This window comes from Ambystoma mexicanum, chromosome 3q (assembly GCF_040938575.1).
Source record: "Ambystoma mexicanum isolate Mex_15411 chromosome 3q, UKY_AmexF1_1, whole genome shotgun sequence".
In the NCBI taxonomy this organism is placed as follows: domain Eukaryota; kingdom Metazoa; phylum Chordata; class Amphibia; order Caudata; family Ambystomatidae; genus Ambystoma; species Ambystoma mexicanum.
This window is the reverse complement of record NC_090926.1, coordinates 108485084-108512929: the sequence shown is the minus strand read 5'-3', so window position 1 is coordinate 108512929 and position 27846 is coordinate 108485084. Positions and strand designations below refer to the sequence as shown.

At 44.9% G+C, this 27846-nt stretch overlaps 1 protein-coding gene across 2 annotated transcripts in view; it reads left to right on the top strand.

Annotated features, from left to right (window-relative positions):
* Positions 1–27846, top strand: part of COPZ1 (COPI coat complex subunit zeta 1) — a 441777-nt gene that overhangs the window by 142176 nt on the left and 271755 nt on the right. For both annotated transcript variants that reach the window (XM_069653243.1, XM_069653244.1), the window contains 2 exons: positions 23064–23145; positions 23992–24083. In XM_069653243.1, the coding sequence (XP_069509344.1) occupies positions 23064–23145; positions 23992–24083 (174 nt within the window). The remainder of the gene's footprint in view (positions 1–23063; positions 23146–23991; positions 24084–27846) is intronic.

Sequence of the window (27846 nt, the reverse complement as noted above, 5' to 3'; positions counted from 1 at the left end):
GTGTCAAGGTCCCTCAGATTGTTTTTTTCCGCCCAGCTAACTGGTCGCCTTAAGCAGAGCTCTATCAATAATTGCAATTTGTCAAAATCCTGACCTTTTGTCATTTATACAACTTTCGTCCCCTCTTCGATTACTGAACCGCTGCTGAATACAGAACAGACTTCGACGGCTGGCGTTCCGGGCGACGCTGTCGACCACGTGGCCGGGCCTTCTAACCGGCCTACACAGTAGGGAGAGTGGGCTCTGTGGGTTCCTTTCTTTTGAGAATGTCTTTCCTTCTCCCCTCTCTTTGCCCCTTTGGCATTGTCATTGCTTCGGTTTCCCTGCGCTATGGACTGGAGTCCATTTAAATGTTGCCCTTTCTGTAAGGGAAAATTTCCCTGGAAAGACGAGCACTCTCGGTGCAATAAGTGTCTCCCTTTCAACCACGCTGAAGTTTCCTGTCGACACTGTAAGCTCCTGCGTCCTAAGACCATAAAGGAGCGTTGTGTAAAATGGTGGGCGGCCTATGCAATGTCGCAGGCTGAGGGTAGCTCCCCCGCTGCCACAGCCGCTGAAAACAATGAGCCCCTTAGCAATGACCATGGCTCCGACACTGACGCCATTGACCTGACAACAGATCATACTCACTCCAAGCTGTCCGTCCCCGATAGGCACGGCGAAAGTCATGCTATGCGGAGGTTACACCCCGGCGACAAGGACGCACCCACATCACATGGGACTAAACACACAACCCCCGGTACTGCTTCGGTCGCTCAGTGGAAGTGGTCAAAGCTGTCAACGGGTGCGTGGGGTTGCTATGCGACGCCCGCCAATTCGCAGGCTCGCAACCCTCCCTGCAACCGCAGCATTCGTCCGGGCATTCTGTAACTAAGGGCACCTGCACCAAATCCCATGTCGAGGCACCTTCTAAGAGCGCGCCGGCGCTTAAAACTCTGGTCGTGCCGAAGGTTTCGATGCAGCCGCCCTCTCCGCACCATCCCGTAACGCCGAGCATCAGCGAAAGCCTTGCGAAGGTTGTCTCGGTGGCTGGTGAACGCAAGGATATGTCAAGACACATCCGAACGCCCGAAAGGGCGGGATAGGCCTAAAAGTACGTCGAAAGAGCTGCCAGAACCCCCTAAAGAGTGACGGGACTTCCGGTCATTGTGTTAAGACTCTGCATGAAAAAGCTTGACGTTCCAGACTACAGGATCCTCTAGAGGATTCCTTTCCCCCTTTAAACACTTCTGTGTCATCTAAATGGGCTAGGGAGAAACTTGAGGGGGTGTATGAACAGGCTACAAAAATGTGTAGAATTTTCAGAGGTTTACCCCAAAAAGGCCTCGTGAAGAGATCCCTTATGTTGTACCCACAGTAACTAAATACCAGAGGTCCTCAGACCCTCTCCATGAGGTAGTCTTCGATCTTTCAGACCCTGAAGAGGCTCCTCCTAAACCACAGGACCCTTATGCACAGGGGGATGATCTTTTTGAGGATCCTCGTGATCACACCCCGAATTGGGGAGATGACCAACCTGTTGGTGAGAACCCACCATGGCTATCCCCAACTCCCAACACCAGACCAGGATGCCATTGGCCTTGACTCCATCGTCTCCCCCTGTGCGTCGGGCTAAATGGTGTATAATGCCATTCTCGGGAAGGCTTCAGAGCACTTCCAGATAGCCACACAGGAGGCTATTATATACTCCGATTTCGTGGAGGACATTTTAAAAGAGAAGCCTCTACCTAGCCAAGCTACTCCCTTTCTCAATTCCATCAAGAGGCGCATAGCCCCCTCTTTATTAACATGCTCTCGGACTAGAGATGTTAATCCCAGAGTGGAGAAACTATTTCGGCCCTCCCCAACCGATCCCCCTTTATATCAGAGGTCATGCTACACGAGACTCTCTGGTGGTCACAACTACGAGGAAAAGGGCGGGGTTCCCCTTGTCTACAGGCGAGTTGCCACCAGACAAAGGGTTTAAAAGGTTATGTGCTCTGGGGGAAAAAAATCACCACTGCCGCGGCTTACTCCAGGCGCATAGCCAATAACACCACACTATTGGCTAGTTATTCAGATGTCCAGTGGAACATACTGCAAGAGGGTCTGCAGGGGGTTGCAGAGCCAGTGCGAACCTGCTTACTTGCAATCGTAGTGGAGAGCAAACAAGCTAATCACAACATTCTCAAGAATACCTTGAAACAGCTGGTCGCTCCCTGGCATAACGTACCCTGTTAAAGTTTCATGCCTGGCTGAGAAATTCCTGGTTTAAACCCGAGACTCGGGCTTCATTGATTAACAAACCTGTGGAATGGTGGATGAGGCACTGGAGACCGCCAAAAACATCATGAGACCCTCAAGTCCTTGAACCAAATTACCCAATGACCCTTTTCAAAGAGGGGGGGTGGGAGTTCTTGCTGCTCCTTTCGCGGCCAATCCTATCAACGTTCCCCCTCCATAATCAGTATGGCTCAGGGAACAATTGGGCTTGGTACACGGTTTTAACACCAACTATTTACCTTCCCAGAGGACGTCATCGGGGAAAGGGAAGGGGTTGCAACGCAACCCCTAGAGGCTCTCCGGCCTCTGGTCAAAAATGACTCCAGTCTGGTCCCCTCCTATGCCTCCCCAGTCTGGAGACAATTAACATCTTTCCTGCATGCATGTGAGGGGATCACATTGGACCAGTGGGTGCTCAAGATGGTCACCCACGGGTACTGTGTAGAGTTCAGCCGGCCACCTCAGTACAGACCCTCCAAGAACCAGGCGCCTGACACCGGAACACCTTCAGATGCTGCTACAAGAGGTCAAGATCCTGCAGAAAAAGTCGTCCCCGTTCTACAGGTAAACAAGGGTATTTATTCAGTGTACTTCCTTGCACCTAAAAAGGGTCTAACCATGTTCTCTGGGCGCAAGACCAGCACAGGGCGCAAGTTTATGAAACCCCAAAAGTTTCATATGGTGACGCTGCAAGAAGTATTTCCTCTTCTCATGAAGGGGGATTAAATGGAAACGTTGGACATGAAAGATGCTTACTTACATATTTCAATGTTGCCGACACACAAAGTACCTAAGGTTCATGAAAGTGGGCAAGTTCAAGGTACTTCCCTTCGGCATTGCCTCAGCCCCAATGGTTTTTACAAAGGTACTGGCACTGGCAGCAGCTCACCTGCGCAGGCAATCCATCTCAGTTTATCCTTACCTCAATGACTGGCTCATGACCGTGGACTCCGAAACATATCTAACAAATACTCAAAGGATGGTCAACCTTTTATTCAGTCTGTAAGTCATCCAGCCTCTACCCCAGTCAAGTCGAGCAGTTTCTAGGGGCTCTTATTCAGACAGAAGACAGGCTCATCTTCCCCTCCAACGAGAGTGTTCAAAACCTGCTGTTTCAAATCCCTCAGGATTTAGCTGGTCGTGAAGTGACGGTACGCAAGGCCATGCGACTGCCTGGTATGATGGCGTCCTGCATTTACTTGGTTCCTCGCGTGCATTTTGCGCATGCGACCCATGCAAGAGTAGCTAAACAGCCAATAGAGTCAATCGAGCATACTATGGGACGATCTAGTGGTTTTCTCGGTGGCCCTCGTTCTCTGAGGTGGTGGTGGTCGAGAGAAAACATCTTGAAAGGGGAAAACCTTCACCACCTCTGCAGTAGACGCCACTCACGACTGGTGCATCGCTCATGCGGTTGGGCGCTCACCTTCAACAAGATGGCTCATGGGGTTTGGCCCCCAGCGGTAGCTTGCAGCCACATAAACCTGCTGTAGCTACTAGCGGTGTTCAAAGCACTAAAAGCCTTTCAGACGCAGCTACAGGGAAAGGCGGTACTGGTTTTCACGGACAGCACCATAGCCATGTACACCTGAAGAAGCAGGGGGGCACTCATTCTCCAGGGCTGTCCAAACTATCTCGGAACATTTCGAAGTGGGCTCTCAAATACAAGATGTTTCTATTGTCTCAACACGTTCCAATGGAGATCAAGCTTCTGGCAGACATGCTCGGCCAAGACTTCACACTGCCCTTAGAGTACGAATGACGACTACACAAAGACCTCATCGCCAATGTTTTTTTGCAGAATGGGGTTTCCCAGAGATCGACTTGTTTGCGACTCTGGAGAGCTCACAATGCCCAGATTACGCCTCCAGGTAACCTCAGAACCAATCCAAGGGGAACGCTCTCTGGATACTATGGTCAGTGAGATTTGTTTATGCTCCCCCCCAGCCACCCCCACTCAACAAGATTGTGCACACGATGAACCAGTGACCATGATTTTGGTGGCCCCATTATGGGCACGCCAATCCTGGTTCTCCAATCTGATGGAAATGTGTCTCTTTCCTCCAATGAAGCTGCCTTGCCCTTACAACACAATGAAGCTGCCTTGCCCTTACAACATGTTGTCTCAAGACTGGGGAAACGCTCCATCCAAGCCCGCAATCTCTTAATTTAGCGGCTGGCTCCTGAAATCTTCGAGTTTGGGCATCCCCAGCTTCCTCAGAGATGCATGGATATACTCGGAGGCAAGGAAACCGAACAATAAATGGTAACGCTTTGTCATATGGTGTAATACCAAGGACATCAATCCCATTGAATGTTCCCCTAAACATATTGTATTTTACCTGACTCACCTGCTGGACTCAATTCCCTAAAGGTTCACCTACCTGCACTTTCAGCATATACGAAGTACCTTGATGGAAGATCCTAGCGATTAAAGCTTTTATGGAAGGGGTTAACAGAATGTATCCTCACATTTCCAACCTGGCTCCCTAATGGGACCTTAATGTGATGTTAACCAGACTTATGGGGTATCCCTTTGAACCTATGCACAAAGCAAGCCTAAAAGCACTCACTTACAAGACAGCTTTCTTAGTGGCAGTCACTTCCATATGTAGTTAGTGAACTACAAGCCCTGTCTATTCTAGACCCTTTTGTCACAATTCAGAGATCAGGTAGTTTCAAAGTCCCATGTGAACCAGTCTATAGAAGTGCCTGCATTCTTCCAGAACCCTACCAATGTGGCAGAAAAGAGCCTACACACACTAGATGTGCGCAGGGCAGTCGTGCACTATCTGGAAAGAACTAAACCACTAAGGAAAACGAAAACAAACCAGTTTTTCGTTTCAGTGGCAGCTGGTAGAGAAGGGGACCCTGTCTCTAATTCAGCGATCTCTAAATGGATTATCAACTGCATCACTCTGCTACAAACTTTCCAAGAGAGAACTGCCCTTGAAGCCTAGAGCACTCTACTCAAGGCATGGGGGCTTCCATAGCATTCATTGCATATGTTCCTCTGAAGTCTATTTGCAAAGAGTCAACCGAGAGTTCTGTACACACCTTAACAAAACCCTATTGCCTAGACACACCCTCTAGGTCTGATTCTCAGTTGGGACAAGCAGTACTAAAACATTTTTTCACTTCTGTTCATTCCCACATCCCACCTCCAACGACGGGTACTGCTCGGTAGTCTATGCACAGCATGTGATTCTAAGCAGATTAACCAGCATCAGAAGACCTGCATTACTTACCATAATAGCGTTTGTGATGATTGTATCTGCTTAGATTCACATGCGCCCACCCTTCCTCCCTGCTCGGATGGAAGGAACATAGACCCGGCAGCATGCCTCCCCTCCCATGCCCATAAGAAGAAAGCTGAGCAGTTTTCTAAGACCTTTGAGGGCGCCCATCCTGCGAGGGCCCAACATAAGGTCAAGCACTGCGCATCCACTGTCTCCAGGAGCGCAGTTGCGACAAGCTCCTCAGCGAGTTCAGCGTCTCCAGCACCTTCGACCACGATCCAACGCTCAAGTTCCTCAAAGAGGAAGTCTGACCACTCAGGTAAGCCTTTGGAGAAGACTCAGCCCAGCCCGACGCAGAAGGCCAAGGGTGAGCGGGGCTCTGACCCTCCCCCTAAGGTGAAGGCCGCGGACTCGGCCAGGACCACGAAGGCCCGCGCATTCAACGACATAGTAGCAGCGTCCCTCGCAGAGGCTGCCGGGACGGATTTGCAGGGCACGGCCCCTAAGGCGAGGGTATCCCTGCCTGCCAGGAGGGAGTCCTCATTCCGGCCCTTCAAAAAGACTCCGGAGAAGGTGATGCCCATCATTTCACCGAAACGCCTCACCTGGTCACAGATGGGGAGGGCGGGGGGCATGGTAGTCCTCTAGGGCACAGACATTTCCTCAGAGGAAGACTCGCCAGCCTCCCGCTCCTCTGGGAGGGGGGGGATGCATCAAGAGCAGGCCCTACGAGGGGATCCCAATGAGGGCGACTACGAAGGTGGTGAGGAGACCGAGCAGCAACAGGGGGTGACAACGGAGCGGATATATTATATTTGTATCGCACTCATACACAAGTGTTTCAGAGCGCAACAAGGCAATGGAGGGGAAAAGAGAGAACACATCAACGATCTTACTAGGCCCAATGACATTGAGAACGCGCAAGTGCATGGGAAAGGGGAGAAAGTGCATGGAAGGTGGCGAGTGCGGGGCAGAGGACAACAGATAAATCATAATAAATACAAATAAAAAGATAATAATAGAGGCAATAAACAGTGGTAGTGCAGCCAGCAAGTGACAAGTGCAGTGTTTACGGCAGCAGACTGGGTAAGTCTGAATAAGTGCAGAAGAGGAAGACAATGGAGGGTATGGTGGGGGGACTGTATGTGTACAAATACAGTCCCCCATTTCAAGGGGTGGCCAGGTGGCGGTGCAGGAAGGTGGCAGGGTGAGCAGGTACCTGGGCCCAGGGGACAGAGGGTGGCCAGATGCACAGTGCCAAGAGAGCACATCAGCAGGGGAGAGAGGGAGCGAAGGAAGAATCAAAGAGTAAGGTCTTGTGCTTCCGGGACCAGAGATGGTTCTCCTCATGTGAGTGGCAGGGAGGCTATTCCAGAGGGAGGCCCCACCCGAAGACTGAGATCTACCCCCAGCTAGTTTCTTTGAAAAATGACTAACCATGAGGGAGTTGGAGGTAGAGGAACAAAGAGCTAGAGAGGGGTGGTATTTATGGAGGGATAGCTGAAGGTATTTTGGACCCAGTCCCCAGAAAGCCTTGTGGACTATGCAGAGGGTTTTGAATTTAATCCCTGCATCCACTGGGAGCCAATGGAGAGATTTAAAAGCTGAAGAGATATGATCCCAGGGCTTGAGGCCAAGGACAAGTCTTGCAGTCCTGTTCTGGATTGGTTGCAGAGAGGGGAGAGTAGAGGCAGGTTGATTTAGGAAGAGGCTGTTAAAATAGTCCAAACTGGAGAGAACCAGAGCTGGCAGACGGTGAGCTTCTGGGGGGAAAGAGTGGAAAGGCAGAGTACCTCTGAGGGTGCAGTAGGAAGTTTGACTTTTGAGAGACCTCAAAAGATTATGGGAAGAGAACGAAAGTGTGGAGTCAAAGATGACTCCAAGGTTCTTAGCCTCGCAGTTGGGGATAGGAGGAGGGCCAAGAGAGGCTGGCCATGGAGTGAGTGGAAAGGATGGTGGTGTGCCGATGAGGAGGATCGTCTTGCTGGCATTCAGACAGAGGTCATTTGTGGCACACCAAACTTGAATGACGGATAGACACTCGGAGATGAGAGAAGGAGGTGGCCGAGGGCAGCCTGAAAATGAGTTGACTATCATCAGCGTAGCACTGGAAATTGGAGCAGAAAATGGCAATGCAGTAGGCGAGGGCTGCCAGGTATTGGTTGAAAAGCCAGGGCGAGCGGTTAGACCACTGGGGAACACCACAGGTGGAGAGGAAGACAGATGATAGGAAGGACCCAAGTTGGACCTGGGAGGTTCGATCAGAGAGGAAAGAGGTCAGCCAGGCCAGAGCCTGATTAGTGATACCCAGGTTATCACGGAGATGGTTGAGCAGGAGGGTATGGTTGATCGTGTCGAAGGCAGAGGAGAAATTGAGTAGGATGAGGCCAGAGGGAATGTGAGAGTCAAGGCTGGAGAGCAGATCTTCACGGATGTCCAGAAGAGCAGTTTCCGTGCTTCTGGCGCCTCTGAAGCCAGACTGGTGATCATGGAGACAGCCAACAGAATTGGAATGAAGGTTAAGCTGAGAGATGGCCAGCTTTTCCAGGAGTTTGCTGAGGAAGGGAGTAATGGAAATAGGGCGATTAGTTAGATGAGCTGTGGGTTTCTTGAGGAGAGGATGGACAAGGGTGTGCTTCAGAGGGGAGGGGAAAGATCCTGAAGCAAAGGAGTGGTTGCAGAAATAGGCAAAGGCCGGAGCAAGGGTGTCAATGTGGTGGTCCATGGTTTAAGAGGAACAGGGATGGACCTGTTTTGATGAGGCTTTCATAGATCGGACTTGTCTAGCGACCTCGTCAGGGGAGAAGAGAAAAGGAGGGTGCTTGGGGGTAGTTAAAGGGGGGTCAGCAAGCACAGGCTGAAAGGGAATAGAGGAGGAGGGGCAGAGAGGGTGGGCAGGATATCCTGGGTTTTTGAGATAAAATGAGGCAAGGGCATTGTTGGGGGAAGAGACTGCAGCAGGGTTGGCAAGCTCCTTGCAGATTTTGAAGAGTTCAGCCGAGTTGTTAGATGCCGCAGAGACACGGGCTTGAATGTAGGCTCTCTTCTTGGTGCGGACAGAGTCTGTATTGCCTTTGGAGAAGGCGCCAGGCCAGTTTATCAGAGGATGATGAAGAAAAAGCCCTCCATTTCCTCTCAGCCGCCCTACACTTAAGTTTAACTGTAGCTAGGTCAGAGTACTACCATGAATTGCACTTTGCTTTGGACTTCAAGCGGATCCTCATGACTGGGGCAAGAGAGGAGTAGAGAAGGGACAGGTTTGTGTCTGGGTGTGAGTCAGCCAAAGGAGGTGGAGGGGGGGGGGGAGAGAAGGTTGCAGCGAAAGCCTCAACTGACCCGCTTCATAGGTCGGATGTCAGAGAATGTAGGTGGCAGTGTAGGGGTGGGGTGGGCTTGGCTTTGGGGGGGCGGAGGAGAGGGAGAGGGAGAGATGAGATGAGGAGAGAAGGCAGTGGTCATTCCAGGAGAGAGAAGTGGTCAGAGGAATTGACTGGGGAGGCCAGAGGAGATCAAGACATCAAGTGTGTGACCTGCTGAGTGCATCGGCCCAGAGGGGAGGATGGAGAGGGACAGGGAATCGCAGAGGTCACGAAAGAGCAGAGATGAGGGACGGGGAGACTCGAGGTGAATGTTAATGTCTCCAAGGAGGAGGATTTGAGTGGTTGAGGCCAGGAGGGAGGAGTGCCGTTCTCAGAAGATTGACCCTCTACGAGTCACTGCTCTGCAGGTACTGCTGTATTGTCGTTGGCTAAGGCAGGACTGGCCCATGCTTCATCAAAGTTAATCTGGCGGCAATTTACACCAGATCTCCTGGACGATCACCCTTATGGTCTCATCGTTTGGTCAAGGAGTTTGTCAAAGAACTATTTCACTCGTTCCTGCTGGTGAAGGCTCCGGCCCTGGCGTGGGAGCTCAGTGTGGTGCTTACTAGGCTCATGGGTCCCCCGTTTGAGCCGTTTGAGCCTATACATTCGGTGCCACTGAAGTTTTTGTCGTGAAAACAGCTTTTCTTGATATTGATATTTATATTGTATTTCTATTGTGCCCGTACACAAGTGTTTCAGAGCGCGAGAACAGGTCTTGTGGCCATCACCTCCGCACGACGGGTGGGAGAGATCCAGGCCCTCTTGTAAACCACCTTATTTGGCATTCCACAAGACGAGGGTGACGCACCCTTCCTTCATGCCCAAGGTGCCACCCAACTTTCATCTAAACGAGCCCTTGGCGTTGCCTGTATTCTTCCTGACTCCTTAGTCGCTGGCTTAGAGGACTTTGCACTCGCTGGATGTGGCTACAGCGCTGAAATTCTATGTGGACCGCACAAAGTTTTCGGACAACATTGTAACTTTTTGTGAACTTTGGCCCTGTGAACCATGGGAAGGCCCTCTCCAAGGCTTCCATTTCCAGGTGGCTCTCTGGCTGCATCACCCATTGTCACTGGTTGGCGTTCCTGTCTGCTGTGCCCCTGCTTGACATCTGCAGGACTGCCACATGGAGGTCGACGCACACCTTCACAAAATTCTACTGCGCCGACAGGGATTCCAGGGAGGAGTCCAGAGTCGGCCAAGAAGTGCTGTGCAACCTGTTCGCTTGAAGGTGAGCCTGGTGAGGAGGTAAGAGGTGCTTAATGTTGAGCCTTGCCACCTCCTGTGGTTGTGCATGTGTACACTGCTATGTATTCTTTATTCATGAGCATGTGAATCCATGCCAGACCCCATGCTGGAGAAGGAACAAGTTACTTACCTGTAACTGTTGTTCTCGGCATGGATTCACATGCAAACCCTCCCGCCTAGCCTTCTGTGGCTCTTCTCTTGACCCTACTGCCACTTTTTACATGCTACCAAATCTGAAGATGGCTGACAGAGGAGGGGCTTGGGTAGAGGGCAGTCATTGGCTGGGGGCAGTATGACCCAGTGACCAGTGATTTATTTTTTTGTTAGGAGAAGGACAGTTCAGAAGTGAAACTGAAACAGATTTTTTTTTCTTTACCGAGGATTCCCAGCCTGACGGGGAATATTCATGAGCATGGGAAACCATGCCAGACCCATGCTGGAGGTCAACAGTTACAGGTAAGTAACTTGCTCCATGTCGGACTATATGCACAGCATGTGAATCTAAGCAGTGTAATCATCAGAAATGCTATTACGGTAAGTAATGCATGTCATTTTTAAATTAGCCTTGTCTAGGCATGACACCTATTGAAATGTTGTGGCAGGCCATGAAGAGAGCTGTTCATGCACAAAAATCCTCAACTGCTCAAGCTGTTATGTATGGGACACAAAACCGCAACGTAATGTGAGTTGTTGATCAACAGTCAAAGTAAGTGCTTAGTTGAAGTTATTGCTGCTCAAGAGTCTGTTGACAGGTACTGAATCTGAAGGGCTACATACTTTTACATACATAGATGGGATTGGGCAGAGCTTACAATTATTTTCGAATTAATTCAGGATCAAAATGTACACATTTTTTGGGGTTGAAGGGTTTCAATGTTTTCCCAACATTTACTTAATCACAAATGATCAGAGTGTCTAGTATTTGGCATTGGTTTAATCAGGCTATCCTCAGCTATGAGTAATATATTTGATTGTAATCGAATACCGTTTTAGGTTTCCAAATGTGAACAAATCATGAGTGGTGCTTTAGAAGTGATTTCTGAATCTTGGGCACAATATGAAAATTACGTTATAAAATGGCAGACAAAAAGGTGTATTCTATCGTAGACAAAAATTCTGGGGGCAGGGTTATAAAGTGGGTAATTGGCGAGTAGGTGCAAACATATTGGAGTTTCCTCTGTTTAGTAGATTAATGTGCATTTTCATGATCTGATCTCTTCTATTTGCCCGTTAACTTTGTTATCCATGAATTGTTTGGTAATTTTTACTTCCTTCTGCTGGAGGAGGAGAGAGGGCGTTGGTGATGTCTCTTACTGATTGCCAAGCTTTACGAGGGAGAAGTTGTACCAGCATTAAGACAGCTTAATGTGGATGCCACTCACCCAAAAATATCATAGAACCTTGTCACAACTTTTTTAATGCAAGTTAAGCTATTGTTTAGAAAAAGGACAAGTGTGTAAGCCTATGAACACGGCCTGGGTAACTTGTCCCCTCCGCCCACCTTGACAGAAATCCAGATATGGATCAAGCCAAGTCTGAGAACTATATGCACTTCAAACCCCAAAATGTTGACATAAACATATGGCCTAACATCATCTCAACTAGAAAAGAGATTTGTATTCACAGGATAATCCATCAATTTAAAATCGGTTTTATGAGCAATCATCCAACCTGTGGAAACAAACTGGAAATGTAAGTTCTGAGTCACAATCTTGAGAGCTACTGTATTTTATGCAGGGGGACTGTACAGCAATTTCACATATGCTCCTTTCAAATACTGTCTTGAAAATGTGGGTTTGGCAAGTGGAATTCTGTCTTAACGCCTGCCATTGAAATAAAGGCGAGCAACAAAGCTGTCTGCTGTCGCATTTGTATTCAAACGTTGCCTTTGAACGCCTTTGGACCTTACCTTAAACGGCATGAAAATTTGATTTTGGGAGTTAGTGAATATATTTCTGTTGATATGATCTGGTAATGTTCATTACTAATCCTAGAGAGTGCTGTATCCTGTCAATGAAAGCCTTGTCGAAACTTGGAAACGTTTCTGGTCATAATGTGAATTGGGGGAAAATGCAAGTATTCCCTTGTGTTTATAATTGCTTTAAAACAGGACTTTGCCCCATTGTGGAGTGGCTAGACCGCTATGGGGTGAGGTCAAGGATTTGAGCATTAAATCGATTGAGCACTTAAGGAGTGTAGCCCCAGTAATATAAAAGCTGTTTATTGTAAACTGCAGAACTAAGGGGACGAAATGGAACCAATTGCCCTGGTGAGATACATGTGTCATTGCCAGAATTCTCTTTATCCTAAAAACTTGCTTTTTGTGTTTGTTTGGGTAAACATTGAAGAAATTAAACATCACTTTTAAGCTGGGAACAGAAATGGGGATGTTAGTCGATCAGTATACCCAATTATTTTCTTGAATGTTTAAAAGGGTTGGCTTGATTTCCAAGATGTAGTTCACCAGCACAGGGTGTTATTTTGATGAAGGTGTGTTACTGGTTTAATTGCAGTGTTAACCGGAGACTTGAACGGGTGGATAACCCGGTGACCCACAGGGAGTCACTTTAAACTTAAACAAAAATACCCTCAGCTGGGATTGTTCCACTAGTAGCGACTTACTAGCAACATTTTGAAACCGTAGCTTAGAGAAAATGATTTAACTTTTCTACCTAAAACTACCTTTTTTTGGATCACGCTGGTTTGCAGGTTAGCAATTTTGAAATAGTTGCATTTCTAAAAGTGTGGACCATTGATAGATTTTGAAGGAGACTTGCATGATATCCGAGGAGTTGTGTGGGTAGGACTAGCTCAAATATTTTTGGGAGAATATCGCTGTCATGCTCCCACAATCTATGCCAGATGAAGAAAGCTTTTAAAAACTGCTTGTACACTAATCCTACCCACCTTAAATTTTCAAAAGTTTTATGGGTTTTGGATAGATTTTTCTGTTGAATAAGCTAAAATCGACCAAGATTAAAATGGATGGATGCATTATATTCTGGTCTCCCTCTTCAAATATGGGTTAGGGCATTTGTATGTAAGATTTTAACTTGAGTGCTAAATCTACCCCACTTGTGAAAACCCCAGAACTTTTTGCTGGACTGATTATTTTTCCCTATACCTCAGTGATTGGGAACCTTTTTCCACACTCACAGCACATTTTCTCTTCTTATGGGTGTCATTTTTAAGTCTCTCCATAGTGTCCTTTTTAATTTTAGTCTCTTTGACAATTTTTTGGTTAATACCTTTTTATTGTTGGAGGGTTACATTTTGGGGCTCTCCTTTTACTTTCCCTGACTAATCTTGTGAGAACTACAGTTCCCAAGGGTAGAAAGGATATTTGTATCCCTTCTACATTGCGTTAGGTCAAAACCAGCACACCCCACTTATGGGCGGTGCTGGGGAGATACAATGTATCCTCTTTCTCACTAGCACTGTAACAATTCTGTTACTTGGACAAGCTTACCTAAGGGACTGGTGGCAATGAACCTTTTTACAAATTCGGTGCACCTTTACCGCAGGGTGTTTTCATAGCTGCAGTAAAGGCACCAATGGGTGCCCATTTGACCAAAATGGCCCCATCTTCTTTTTTTTTTTTCCTTCTTTTCCCCCCCATTATTTTCGATTCTTGTCCCGTCTTGGTCTTTCCGCTACCCTCCAGGGCAGGAAAGTCCTTTTTGTTTGTGTTTTTTTTGTTATATATATATGTATGTATGTATGTGTGTGTATATGTATGTGTGTGTGTGTGTGTGTGTGTGTATATATATATATATATATATATATATATATATATATATATATATATATATATATATATATATATATATATATAGATAGATTTCTAAATATACAAAAACACACACGTCTGGAGGAAGGTTGTAGCACTTCAAAAAACCCTCAACACCAACATGTAGCACAATAATCCCTTCACACAAGATCAAGCCGTTTGCTCAAAAAAGTATTTTTATTTCATTACAAAAAATCTTGTGAAACCAACACTGCCTGATGGCATAAAGAGGGTAGGCATCTCTCCTGCCTCCCTTGCTGACAAACCGGTTAAGACACTCACCCCACCAGGGTGTAAACCGCCACGCTTTCCGCTTGTGTACCAACCTTCCTCAGGCTTTTATTCCTTAAAACGTGAGAACACCTTCCATTTATAAAAACAGGTGCTAGACCGGCATTGGGCTCCTCCCCCTTGCTTTTGTTTTGATGATCATGTGATTGCAAGAGGCTGGAATTGCTAACGTGCACAGCCGCGGCCATCTATAAAGGATTCAAAATCCATGTATCTAAGTTAGTACTATCCCCATATCAGCTAAATACCTGCCTCCTGACATATTAACATTTTGTAATAATGTTTTCATATGCGCCAGTGTGCAAAAATTGTATAAAAAATGGTTCGGTTTCATCCTACATGATGAAACGATCGACATCACCCCATGGCTCAGAATGCCTTAAACAAAAGACAGAGGAGTACAGCGCATTTCCTTTCTTAAGTATCTTGTTACATGACATGCCTCTACATATATTGTACATTGAAGGCGCCTCATCCTAATTATTGGACAAGGCAAACTGCATCAATCTGCATAGACCTCAGCATATTCTAAACACAATAGTTCCACGAGATGCCAGATTAGACAACAGGCAGATAAATGCATAATGCATCGATTGCAATAATGTCTACATAATTAGAGCATAAATTGTTGTGAAGTGTGTTGGGGAGAATTCTCCGTTTAGGCTGAATTTCCTAACCTAGTGAGTCCCCCAGCAGCTTTGCTGGATTTTTGGGGTTTATTTTTTTCTCCTGCCAAGAGTGAGACTCTTTTACCCTCACTCTTGGACATGATTTGAGTGTTTCTTTGAATCTAGATGTGTTTAATGGGCAATGGGGTCTTTTACTCAGTGTTTCATGTGTTTTGGTGATGTGTGTTACACAGCACCCTCCGTGAAGTAACACAGGGGTGTCATAGTGACCCCCCAGTATAGACTCCATACCCTGGGACTGACTACTGTCTCCCAGGGCATGTAAAGTCACCATTGACTTTACTAGTCTTAAATTCTGAACAGAACCAGTACAAACCATCATATTGTGGACGTACTGGCTGGGGCAATTCGATTGCCCCAGGGTCTGTTAGTCGAGGGGGCACGTCTCCGTCCCCCCTGATCGAGTTTTGGGTGGTGGCAGTGGATACTACTTTTTATATTCAACCGCGAATATTTTCCTATGGGATTTCCCATTGTTTTAGGCTACTATCTTTATTTAAGGTAGCCTCGAACATACCGCCAGTTTATTTAATTAATATTAATTCTCCGGTTGGTATTTTTTGCCAAAACTTGATTCTAAAATGGCGTTTGTGTTCTCTTCTTTGACTTCAACCCAAGTCGAGCCCTTTGTTCCACTTTTTGGCGGGCTTCTCCACAGAAGCCCTCCAAAGTGGTGCCACTATGTCTGGGGTAATTAGGAATGGGTGGAGGGGAATTTAGGCACCCTGGACTGAGTTGCCTAGGCAACTCAAGTCGCACTCTGTCCTGATTGGCCCAAGTGGTGAGCCGGCCGGCTCACCACTTAGCATGTTTGAGTGACAGCTAGGCTGATTGAATGGGGGTTTGCTGCATAAAAGCATGGCTTTGGGGATTGGAACTTCAGAAGTCACCACAGGACCTAAGAATCCGACGAGGGAGAAGCTGAGCCGACCTGCCACGACGCCACGACCGGTGGAGCCCTGCTGGACCGTCTCACCACTTTTCCCAATGACAGAGGAGATCTCCTGCCGGAGAGTCTTCTTCCTTTGACTGGTGGGGATAACCAGTTTCACCGTCTTTTCGCTTTCCCGACGTATCTCGTGGCCGCCTTGCCCGTGCTAAGCACCCCAGCAACCGGGATACCACATTTTACCACGACCGCGAGATGAAGGTACCACCTTTTACCGGAAAACTCTGCGGCTGGTGTCTGCCCTGGTAGTGCAATGACCTGCATCTTTCCTCCACGTCGAGATCTTCTCTTCCCCTGGATGACGACGCAACTTGCAACCACTACCAGGAACAACTGCCACCGCTGGAAGATCCTTCCCACTTAAGGTACCGTGTCCCGCCTGGCTTCCCTTGCAACCGACTGTACGGGGTAGATTTAGCCCCCGGCTTTTGAACCTGCGTTAGCCTGGGACACCCTGGCTAAACTTTTCTAAGCCTCTCTAAACTCTTTTCTGAACCCTCTGCAAGACTTTCTAAGCCTAGTGTAACTGTGCGATCTTGGGCGCATTTGTGCTCTGCTCTCTCTAAGAGTGGGCCCATCCTTTGGACTTTGGCTCACCAGTGACTTTTTGCTCTCTGCCTTGCTAATAGTGTTCCTGAATCGTAGAGTGGTGTAATCCTGCATATTCTGTCTTTTTCCCTCCCTTTTTCACAACCTTAGTAGAGTGCAATCTAGTTAAGCGCTCACCTCTGTTTGAAAATAAGTGGTGTTTTACTGTGATTTTCTAATAAGGGAAAAAGGGGTGTATATATCATAATAGTAACTGTGTTTAGAATATTTTACAATAAGAGTGCTGGAGTGTTTCAACTGTGTGTTTATAAATAAATAATTATATACTTTGTTGTCATCAATGACCTTTGTGATGTCATCTTTGATGTCCTGGGTGTTAGTGTTAGCAGTGCACGGTGGCGCGAGTTATGGTTGCTTATGTTACCATAACTGCCGAATTTCAGGGGTGGTTCGGTTTTACTTTGAACCATAACGTCCCTTTAACAAAGTTTTTTTCACTGAATTTCATAGGTTTTTAGTAGCACAACTTAACCATAATATCCCTAACTTCATATACCTGTAACATAGAACATACTAACCCCCTCGTAGTGATTTTCATGTCCGCGGACTACCGCCATGTCCGCGGACTACCGCCATGTCCGCGGACATATCGAAAATCTGAGCGTGGTGAATGTAAATTTAAATAGTGTGCCCCATTTCCCCTTTGAAGTTGGCTCTGAAAAGAGCCGTTTTTTTACAGATGCTTGACAGACACCTGTTTTGTATTTTTTTTCTTGTTTTTTTTTTCTTACTTTACTCCTAAAATCTTCACATAACCTTCTCCAAAGCAACCCTTACATTCCAAAATAGAAAGGCATTTCCCGTAAAAGATAAAGTGCCATCTTCTTTAAAATTAACAGCATTACTGGCATCAATATTCTCATTATTACAGAAGAACTAAGCATGAAGGCACACATGCCTCGGTGGATGACACACCTAGCAAATTCCATGAAAAGTACATACACATGTGATGTCATCAGTGATTTCATCAATGACATTTGCGATGTCATCTTTGATGTCCTGGGTGTAAGTCTTAGCAGTGCACGGTGGTGGCGCGAGTTATTTTTCATAGTTTACCATAACTTGCGATTTTCAGGGGTCTTTCGGCTGTACTTAGAACCATAACGTCCCTTAAACAAACTTTTTTTAATCTCACGCAAACAATATACAAACATGGCGTGCAAAAACCAACTTCTCACAGATGGCTTTACACAAAATGTTGCAAAGTAAGAATTTATGCTCGTTCACAGTGAAGGTCAGCTGCTTCCATTTTTTTCTCAGGCCCCGTAGAGGCTCACGAAGCGGACTATAAGGTTGTATTGTGTTTTGACCTTGACAGACAGAGATTGTGATGAAAGACTTCTCTTGAAGGAGTGTTGCTAAAACGTAAGAGGATAAGGATGACATTTCTGAAACGAAACCACTTTTATATATTATATCACTATGCGAAAGATCGTTCGCACACGCAGAGTCGTATTTTGGGACTGCACTACTCGTAGACAATGGAAATTGCAATTGTACTGTAAGTAACCCTTTAGATTATTTTATACCAAATATAATTACAATAGAGTAGCATTAAAGACCGCTCAAGTTGAACTTGTTCGTTGAAAGTGGCATCATGTTTTCTACCGCGCACTATCACCGCCGAATTGATCCCCTGTCGTTTAGAGGGCTCTGAAAAAGGCAGACGACACAGGGTGGGTTAATAGAAATAATTTAACCGATCTATAGGCGGTCAAGCGCTCTACTCGCTGTGCCACTTCACTGTAGCCTGTCAAGTGGCACAGCGAGTACAACGCTCGCTTTGACATCCGTGCACAGCTTGCTAACGCAAGTTCGAATCCCGGCAAGGCCAAACTCAGCCTTTCATCCTTCCGTGGTCGATAAATGAGCACCACACACCGTGGTTAATAATAAGCACCGCTTAGATACCTCACGGTTCTTAGCGCTATATGAATGGGAAAATATTATTTTATTATTAACATACTCCGTTGCACTTTCTTCGATAGCAAATAGTTTCACGCCATAATAAATAAAATGATTTTTAATGAAGATCGGCTGGTGAGACTAATTTATGTTTTTTAAAACAGGTATGTGGCCCCATTTTGCCTATGTCATGATTTACAGACTCCAGCGGATGGGGTCGTCAACTGCCAGGTGCAGGTCCAAATATAAAACTTCTTGACCCTCACCATTTTATGGGACAATCGCCAAGGACCAATATGCCCTTACGCAGTACTAGCGGCTACAAACAACATACCTACCAATAGGGTGGTCTAATGGCTCGTTGTTGGAACAACCTTCCGATTATCAGAGCAACCATTTACTGCTTTTATCATAAACCAACAGCCTATCTACCGCAAAGGAACAACGCGTGGCTCAAAATAAACTTTTGCTGATCGACAGCAGAGACAATAACAAATCGCTGAATATTCACTAAACATTTGATGTCAAATAAATGTACTTTACAAAATTTACAATCTTGCTGTTTGCTTTTAAATCACTGTTTCATATTCCGAATTGTGGCGCGCTGTGTTGTGACATATGTGTTGTCTTCAGGGTTCTGTGTAAAGTCACTTAGGACTGCAGAGGACTGGGCGCGTTTGATGACGCAGCCTGTAGCGATATGGAGAGAGGCAGGGAATATGAATGCTTTGATAATATCAGGCTTAGGGGCAGGAGATATGATTTAGTGTCGCAAAAGCAAGTCAGCCAGGTCAATAGCGCCAGTCATAGGATTATCACATGATGTCGGCGCACACCAGCCGGATTTATCGTTTCTTTAGTGGACAAAGTCGGTTGACGCCCATAGGAAATTGTACTATTAGCGGACAAAAGGAGTGGTCTTAAAACACTTTCACCCTGACAACGAACAATAAAAACAACGTTCTCAGAACACCCCATTTTGTGTAATTGCAACCATTTCGGGACACCGCGAGTGTTCTTGGAACAGATTCAACTAGACAGATTACAATAAGGACAGCGTCCTGAGGACACCCCCAGTCTGTGTATTTACGAACAATTGGGTACAGCGCGAGTGTTCATAGCTCATTTTTACCTTCTTTGCGAACAAAAATGACACATACTCCGTCCTCTAGACACCCCACCATTTAGTTTATTTACAAAATGTCAGAACAGCCGTGTTCTCCGCGTAAAAATCGAACGCAACAAAAACGTCTAGCACATAAAAAACAAAACATTGAACCGATCTCATACTCCCCCACCCTCACCAAACACTCTTACACACCAACACACGGCACTAAATACAATTTTTTTATCCACGTTTCACCGCGTTGTACGCGGTCGACGGCGAATACAAGATGGCGGGCGCCACAGAAAATCTGACGCGCTCCACGCTCCTCGCCGTCCAATCAGCGAACACGTTGCATGTCCGGGGACATGACGCTAGGCCATGGGCCAATCGGGGTGCTGTCCGTGGAGCGAACACAGATATCACCCATTTTTTTGCCTTAAGTTTTGGTCATTTTATAAGAAACTACTGGATGGATTTACACCAAATTTGCAAAAGCACGCTTTCGGGACCAAGCCCCCGCTCCTGCCACAAATTTGGTGTAAATCCGTCCATTATGTCTATGGGAAAAAAAAGGTTTGGGACCCCCCCCTATAACTTTGCCCTCCCTGGACGAATCCTCACCAAACTTTGCAAAAATATTCAGAGTGACCCAAATACTGTTTTTGCAAAGTATGGTGAGGATTCGTCCAGGGAGAGCGAAGTTATAAGCCGCCCAAAAAGTGCTCTTCCTATCGAACACCAACTTAACCATAACTACAAGGCCACTACTGTGGCCATGTAATATTAATATATATATATAATATATATATATATATATATATATATACACATTTTTTTTTAAAATCTTCGGCGGAAGACCTTGGTCAAGATCGCCCAGGAAGCGAGGGAGGAGTCCAAAACCTCTCAGACCTTTGTCTGGTTTGAATGTTGCACAGCTGTTTGATTGGCTGGGTTCCTGCATAAAAGTCTGATCCTGAAGCTGAAGAGGCAGTCTACCCCTGGACCTGAATCTGAAGATGAAGAAAACGCAGCTGAGACGATGTCCAGCGACTGGAGAGCCTGCTGTGTAACCAGAGTCTGCTTTTACCATTCCTTCCAAGCTTCCTGGGGACTCTGAAAATGACGACCCAGAGCCTGGTGAGATCTAATCGACTCAAGACCTGCATTTGGAGCCATCCCAAGTCTTGCTGCAACCTTGTGGTGCTGCAATACCCCCATACCCTGGGACCTCGAGCCTTTGTGCAGTGCATGGTCTACCGAATTCCAGATCTAGTTGAAACTTTGGTGGCATCCTGCTGGACCTCCAGAGACATGATTCGTCCTTGAAGTCCCCTCACCAGAGAGTTATTACCGGCGTCAATCCAATCACTGATATTCTGTATTCTGGCTCCTGAAAAGGGGAGCCAACACTACAGAGCTGCATCCAGCCGCAAGGACACTCTTGCCTGAAGCTTTCCCCATTGATCCCTGCTACAAAATCCCTTCCAAAGTCCTTCCATCATGAAAAGAATTCATCAACCAGGTTTTTGGCTGCAGATCCTAACGTCTCCCCTGCTGCAACTCTTCTGTGCTGAGGTACTGTGTTGGCTGGGGTATTTGCCTGTTACCTAGAAAAGATAACAAGTATTTATATTTGTAAATGATTGGGTTGGGAACTGTAACTGAGAGTTTGTACTTACCTTGAATGTGTTCTGCCATCATGAAAAGTATATGTAAGGTTGTTTTGCTCACCTGTCAATTGGTTGCGCTTCTTTCCAAAAGTAATGCTGTTGGCTTCACTTTTTTCTTTCGGAATATTAGTGTGAAAGTTCACAAACTGGGTTTCACTTTCCCTGATCTGTTTTTATACAGTTTCTAAAAGAGGCTTGGGCCATAACTACCTGTAATTTGCTGGTGGCTCCTTTAAAAAGTATATGCATTTTACTTAATTTTAATAGCTTTGTGCCTAGTTATTGCGTACCTTAGTCTGTGTTCCACTGACCTAAAAAGCAACTGTAATAGTATATTACAACATTGGGCTTTACCTGCCTAGAATAGCTGTGTGCCATTCTTGGTGTTCTGTAGGTGTAGCTGACCTTGGCCTGCCTGGTGGAATCCTAAATTAGTGTAAAGAGTTCTTGCTTACCTTAGTCTGTGTTCCACTGAGCTGAAAATGTGTGGTTATAGGTTTCTACTATTCCTCAAATTAGTGTTCTACTAGTCAGAAAAGTATACTTGCAGGTTAGTTTACTAAGTGATTCCTTAACTGAGTCTCTCTGCACACATGTTATGGTCTACTACCCTTGTATTACTGAAAGTAATCAGAAAGTAACTTAGGGTTTTACTCCCCATGAATGGGTGTGTCCTATACTAAATCTGTTCTGATAAGGTCTGGCTTCCCTAGAAATACTTAGTATTTTGAACAAGGTTTATGCTTTGATCTGTGTACCTTCAAGGATTGTGTTGTGTTTTTATAGTGTGTTTGACTCTATGACCAAGTACTTGCCCCAATACTTAACTTGGCCTAACCCTATTTATATAAATCTTTATTTTGTATAATACTTCTGGTTGTGTTTCTGTTTAACTCTTGGTATAAGACATGCTCTTTGTACCTTCCTACAGCTCTCTCACCCCCTAAGATAAGCCTGGCAGCTCTGTCTATGCTATCATATATTCAGGTGGTATAGCCTTATACTAAGAGTGAAGTTTTGAACTCTCATGTTTGTATAGTTTTGCTAAGCCCTTAGTTGGACTTCAGAATAACAGTCCTAACAGTCATGTACCTTTTTGGTTTTTAAGTTGATTTGAACCAGAGGATAGTACAGCAAAGCATATTCTACCATCTGTACTGTACCATGTTAAAGTCCATATCTTCGGGCTTAAGTATGAAGACGTGTTGCTAAGAAAGTAAACTGATGGTTGAGGTTTGATAACCTAAGTTAGAAATGTTTTTGCATGATGTGAAGATTGTGATGCATAGAGAACTGGTGGGTGTGACACTTTCAAGAATATATAGGACTAATTGTCCAAAGTATGTGGGTTAGTAGTAGGCAGCAAAATATATTGGGCAGTTTTCTTGTGTATGTGTTTGTCACTGCCAGTTCTGTTTTTCCCTTGCATTTGAAATATTTCTTAGGCAAATCGTACATTATTTTGATGCCATTTTATGGTTTTGTTCTAATGGAAATGGCCTCTTCAGACTTTATGTACGTTACTTTTTCTGCTTATATGCAACCTATACATGGGCTGCAGGTCATAGGCATGTTTTTAATCTGGAAGAACTAATGTACATTATATAGGTATTTTACTTTCTTCTAACCGTGTACTTTGCTCAAATCACAGAAGTAAAGTTGAACTGTTTGTCAACATTCTTATAATTTCTTATTGTACAGCTGTTGAGAAAGCCTTCTGCGAAATGTATGATTTGAACTGTCATAACAATGGGAGGCTTTTTTATGGTTACTGTTGCATTGAAGCGTATGTTGCGCTGTTCTTTGTGCTGCTTTGTGTTGTGGTCCCGACTCAGTTTGAGGCATTTCATGATTGTTGTAGTTTGTGTGATTATTGTATATTATGTGCAATGAATAATTTGTGTGGTCATTTAATTGGGCTTTTTCTTTCACTCCTAGTACTATGATGACACCTATCCCACTGTCAAGGAGCAGAAGGCTTTTGAGAAGAACATTTTCAACAAAACTCACCGGACAGACAGTATGAGATTTTTGAGCTGCTTCTTATGGGCAGAGGCAAGGGGGGGGGTCTGGACATGGGTGCAATACAAACCAAAAAGGGTATTTTCCCTTTGCCTGACTTTTTATGAGCCAGCACCGTCACCCTTGAATGGGAAAGCGTAGTGTATGACTCGCTGGGGAATACAGGCTGTTTGGCAGGATGTCTGATGGTGGGATTTACGAGTCTCCCTTGGCATGTATAACTGCAGCAATACCTGCCATTAGAGCAGGTAAATGAAATCTGTAAAGGTGACCGCTCTCCATTTTAACCTTCAGTTATTGGTTTTCGTTTATGCGGCGTACACCACGTTAAAAAGTAGTGCGGGCTGTAAGAGGCAGTGCACTGTCGGGCGACCATAATTGGGTATTTATTCGCTGATTTTTGCCTAGTTCTTTATCAAATGTTTTTGTTTCAGCAGTTTTTTAAAATCTATAATTAAAAAAATATGCCCGAAAAGTGAGCTAAATCCAGGCACCCCACAGCCACTCTCTTGCCTCAACTCTTCTGTGAGAAATAAAACCCAGCTGAAGCACCCAGCCTCTCAACCTCCTCTGCCCCACACAATCTGTGACAATAACATTTCACACTTTCAAGCAACCATCATGAGAATTGCAGCACTAGTACTAGGATAACCTCCTGCCCACGTGTTTCAGTTCTGCCAAAGAACCTCAGTCTTGAGCTGACCTAGTCAACGCTGTACTTGTAAAGGGACCGTTTTGTACCTATGGCCTGATGCGCATCTGATTTTTGAGTGCATAGACATATGCTATGCTACCACATGGGCTAGCCCAAATAGTCTTATCCTGTCATTTTCTTATTTTGCAGGTGAAATTGCTCTTTTGGAGGGGTTGACCGTGGTGTACAAGAGCAGCATAGATTTATATTTTTATGTTATCGGCAGCTCGCACGAGAATGAGGTAAGTTTATTATAACTCTTCTATCGTGTTTGTTGCTTCTAAACTCTGACCATTTTATGCTTGAGCCTGTAAACTGGTACCTTAGTTTCCACTGACTTTGTAATATCCGCACGGACAAAAGCTTCGGATTCACTGTTAGATAGATCTGCATTAGTAGCTCAAGTACTGTAAGGAACTTCGGTGAAAGGGAATTAGCTTAGAGTTCATTCACATATTAATCAAAGTTATGCACTTCTGTACATCCGTTTTAAGATTGTACTTATTTAAATGTCGGATGAGGCATTTTGATTTCCCAAGTTTTCCATTATCTGCTTGTGCAGCAGCCATTTTGATGGCAAGCAGACATTGCTGCTATTGTGGTCCTAGGAACCACATGAATCGGTGCACTGCAGCCTTTGTGTTGGATACACAAGTGAAGATGTGTGACCCAGAAAGATCAGCAATATGTACTGCTCACAATGACAATTATTATAGGTCTCCTCTTTTTCCTCCAGTGTTTTATGTGCTTACAGGTTGATCAATACTTGCTGAGATTTGTTTCATAATGGCTATGACTATGGCTATGTATTCCAGAAAGCATTTGCTATAATTGTGGAATTTGAACTTCAAAAGAAGTGGGGGAATGATTTCCTTTTGATCATAAAACACTGTGTCCTGATTCACTATATACTATAGGTCTTCTGGCTTAATGCGCTTTGCACTGTGAAGTAAACTGCACTGAGATTGGGTGTGTGCAGCTGGCTGACATACCCTGTAACAGACGAGGAGGGGAGGCGAGAGTTTCTGTGCTGTAGCATGCTGGGACCTTGTGTGCTCTCCCCAGCTGTCGCCTCACTCTGGTGCAGTGTGTTGCAGTGCAAATCTCAAACCGTGCAGCCTAGTGCCTTGAAATGTGGTTTTTGAGGTGGGACCGCCGACGCTTGCGTCAAGACTAAAAATTATCACATTGATGTTTTGCTGATTTCAGGCAACGGTCTCCTGTGTGAAGGGACTGAAATGCAGAGAAAAGGGTGCTGTGTCCAAGTGTCATGGAGCCAGTAATGTCTGCAGGGTCCCAACCAATAACTGCAACATTTGTTGCAGATTGGTGGGGTGGTGTGGAATAATCTTCTACTTCATATATAGATTTGTTTTTCAGCTAAAACTGAAAATTACTAATCGGACAAGGGAAAATTAATCTGTATTTTGCATTGATTGGATTTTACATGCCACATGGTCACAAATTGGAATTCTGGAATGCCGAAATGTTGAGTTCTTGTCCATCTGGCAAGCTAGAAGCTGCCGCCTTAGGAGCTGTAATTTAAAGGTATTCTTTTTGACTGATGCATAGATTTAAAGTACAAACTTATCTCTTAAATCTTATTATTGCTTCAATTTGAAAAAAGGTTATTACATATGTTTATTACTTGCATTGTATCTACATTTATTTTGTAAAAATCTTGATTAATATCAACTTGTTAAAAATCAAATCCACCCAAGGCTCCAAACTTTGCGTTGGTCATACAGTCTTCAAAGTATTAGTCCCCCAGTTTAGAACTCAGCACTTCCCATTTGATGTCTAGAGATGAGCTGATGGTGGCTAACAGTATTATGAAGGTTGACTGTTTAAGAAGTTCTAAAGCAACGTTTGTTTTTTCCAGTGATTGTTCTCTTATGTAGAAGAGGGTGGCTCCCATTCTGCTTTCTGGGAGGGATGCACGTCTTTTTGTGTAGAAGTTTGTTTTTTGTCAAAACATTTTTATTTGGGTAGTCGGTTTTTCCCACTGTTTTCAGTGGGTCTGGTTTGGATCTTTGTTTTTATTGTATGTTGGCATGGATGCGATTCACCTTGTTTTGGAAAGTTGTGGCTAATTTGTTTGCAGGATTGGTGGATGCTTTTGGATAATTTTTGGTTGGTTTGGGCTTGGTTCGTTAGATTTTGGACACTTTTTTGGTCTTACATTAGACTGTTATATGGTTTTGATGCTTTTTTTAAAATTTCTTTTTTTAAAGCCATTTTGCATTTCATAGTTTGATGTTAACCCCTGTTGGGAATTTTACATACTAGATCATTTTTTAGCACTTTTGGACCCTTGCGCCATTTGTGATCCATGCTCTGGCTGTTTTATATTGGGCCAGTTAGTTAAATGATTTGCTCCCAAAAATTAAAACCTGTGTGATCTGGCTGTTCGATGTGGTTAAGGGTTTGCCCTACCTCCTTATTGAAGTGGTTTGTGAGGGTAAGTTATCATTTAGGACTCTAGGGGTGTTGAAAAAATACAGTTTTGTTGGTTTACACTGTGCAGTGACCAACTGTACAGTTTTCCTCTGCTTGGTGAGTAACAATTTTGTTTAAGATCAATTGGTTGTCAGTTCTGCATCTTTCCACAGGTTTTGTGTTATACAAGGTATTGTCAAATTAGTATATCCAGTGCACAGCCATCTCTATGCTTTGGTGGGCCAGTGGTATGGAGCCCAAGTTAGTCATAGTTGAAGTAAATTAGTGTGTTTAACCTCAGGACAGTCTTGCCACAGATTGGTGTCTCCTAGGTTCAGAATGTATTCAGTTTTTTGATTGTTGACTAGAAATTAGGACCACAGTATCACAAAATAAGTGTTCTGTCCAGGCAATGGTATACAACCTGTCATTAAGTGGTTGTTTTGGTCTTTGTCATTTAAATGTTACTTTCTTCCAGGAACCTGTGGGGCTGTTAATAAGGAGAGGCAAGTATCTGATTTACAAGTGCCAGTGCGGCTCCTTTTTTATTTAATCTATTATTTGGAGATTTTATGTTATATGAGCATGCAGTTCAGGGTGGGCAAAACTCTGTGATACTTAAGAATGCAATGATGATGCGGATGGTGGCTGCGTTATAATAACTTTTCTGCAATTTCTTATGGAGATGTGGTATTAGTTTTTTGTGTTTCATTGGGTGGTATAATCTTGATTCTAATTTGAAAGAGGGCGTGGGGTGCTATTAGTTATTTCTGAAGCAGAGATTGGTTGGTAGTTTCTTCCCTCTTCCACAAGTATGGTTGGGATTGTCATAAGTTTGGTATTTTCTGTATGTTGCATTGATGTGGTTACTGGACTGGTTTCTGTTCACTCCTGTTACTGTGATATTTTCTCTCCCTTCATGGTTTGTTTTGTCCTCCCTCGGTTGTCTGAACAGGAACATTTTCAATAAGGTATCATAATTTTGGTACTAGAGCATCATGGGCTAGTAGTTTTGAGTGTCTTGCCTGGAACATTACCATGCCAATTTCCAGTGTTTATGGTTAGTTTCAGGTGTTTTTGTGGCTGTTTTGATGTTCCATGATAGGTCTGCGTTTAATGTGTGCTTCATGTCCGAGAAAGTTTAGTGTCCTTTGCCATTGATGCATGTTGTGAGTAAAGAATAAAATGTCTCGGCAAAGTTCTTTAATTTTGTGTTTGTCAAGCTGGCCAGAGTGCGAGGGTGGGTTTAAACACCCCCCCCCCGCCTCCACCCATCCCCTTTTTCAGGTGAGATGGTCTGATTGTAATCGCTTATGATAGAAATGGTCTATATAGTTTGGTCCCATGCAGTGATATTGATCTGGGTTTCAAGAGGTCCAGATGCGACAAGCTTACAGTTGTCCTAATTTTGGAATGTAGATGCAGGAGTGAGGGCTTAGAATTTCTGTAGGTACTAGCTGGTGGTGCCTAGCAATGCTTCTGTGCTTGATGGATGGGTATTTAGTTATGAGTGGGCTGTGTAGCCTGACAGCTTGGTAGAGTTTCCATTTGGCTATAGGGTTTAGT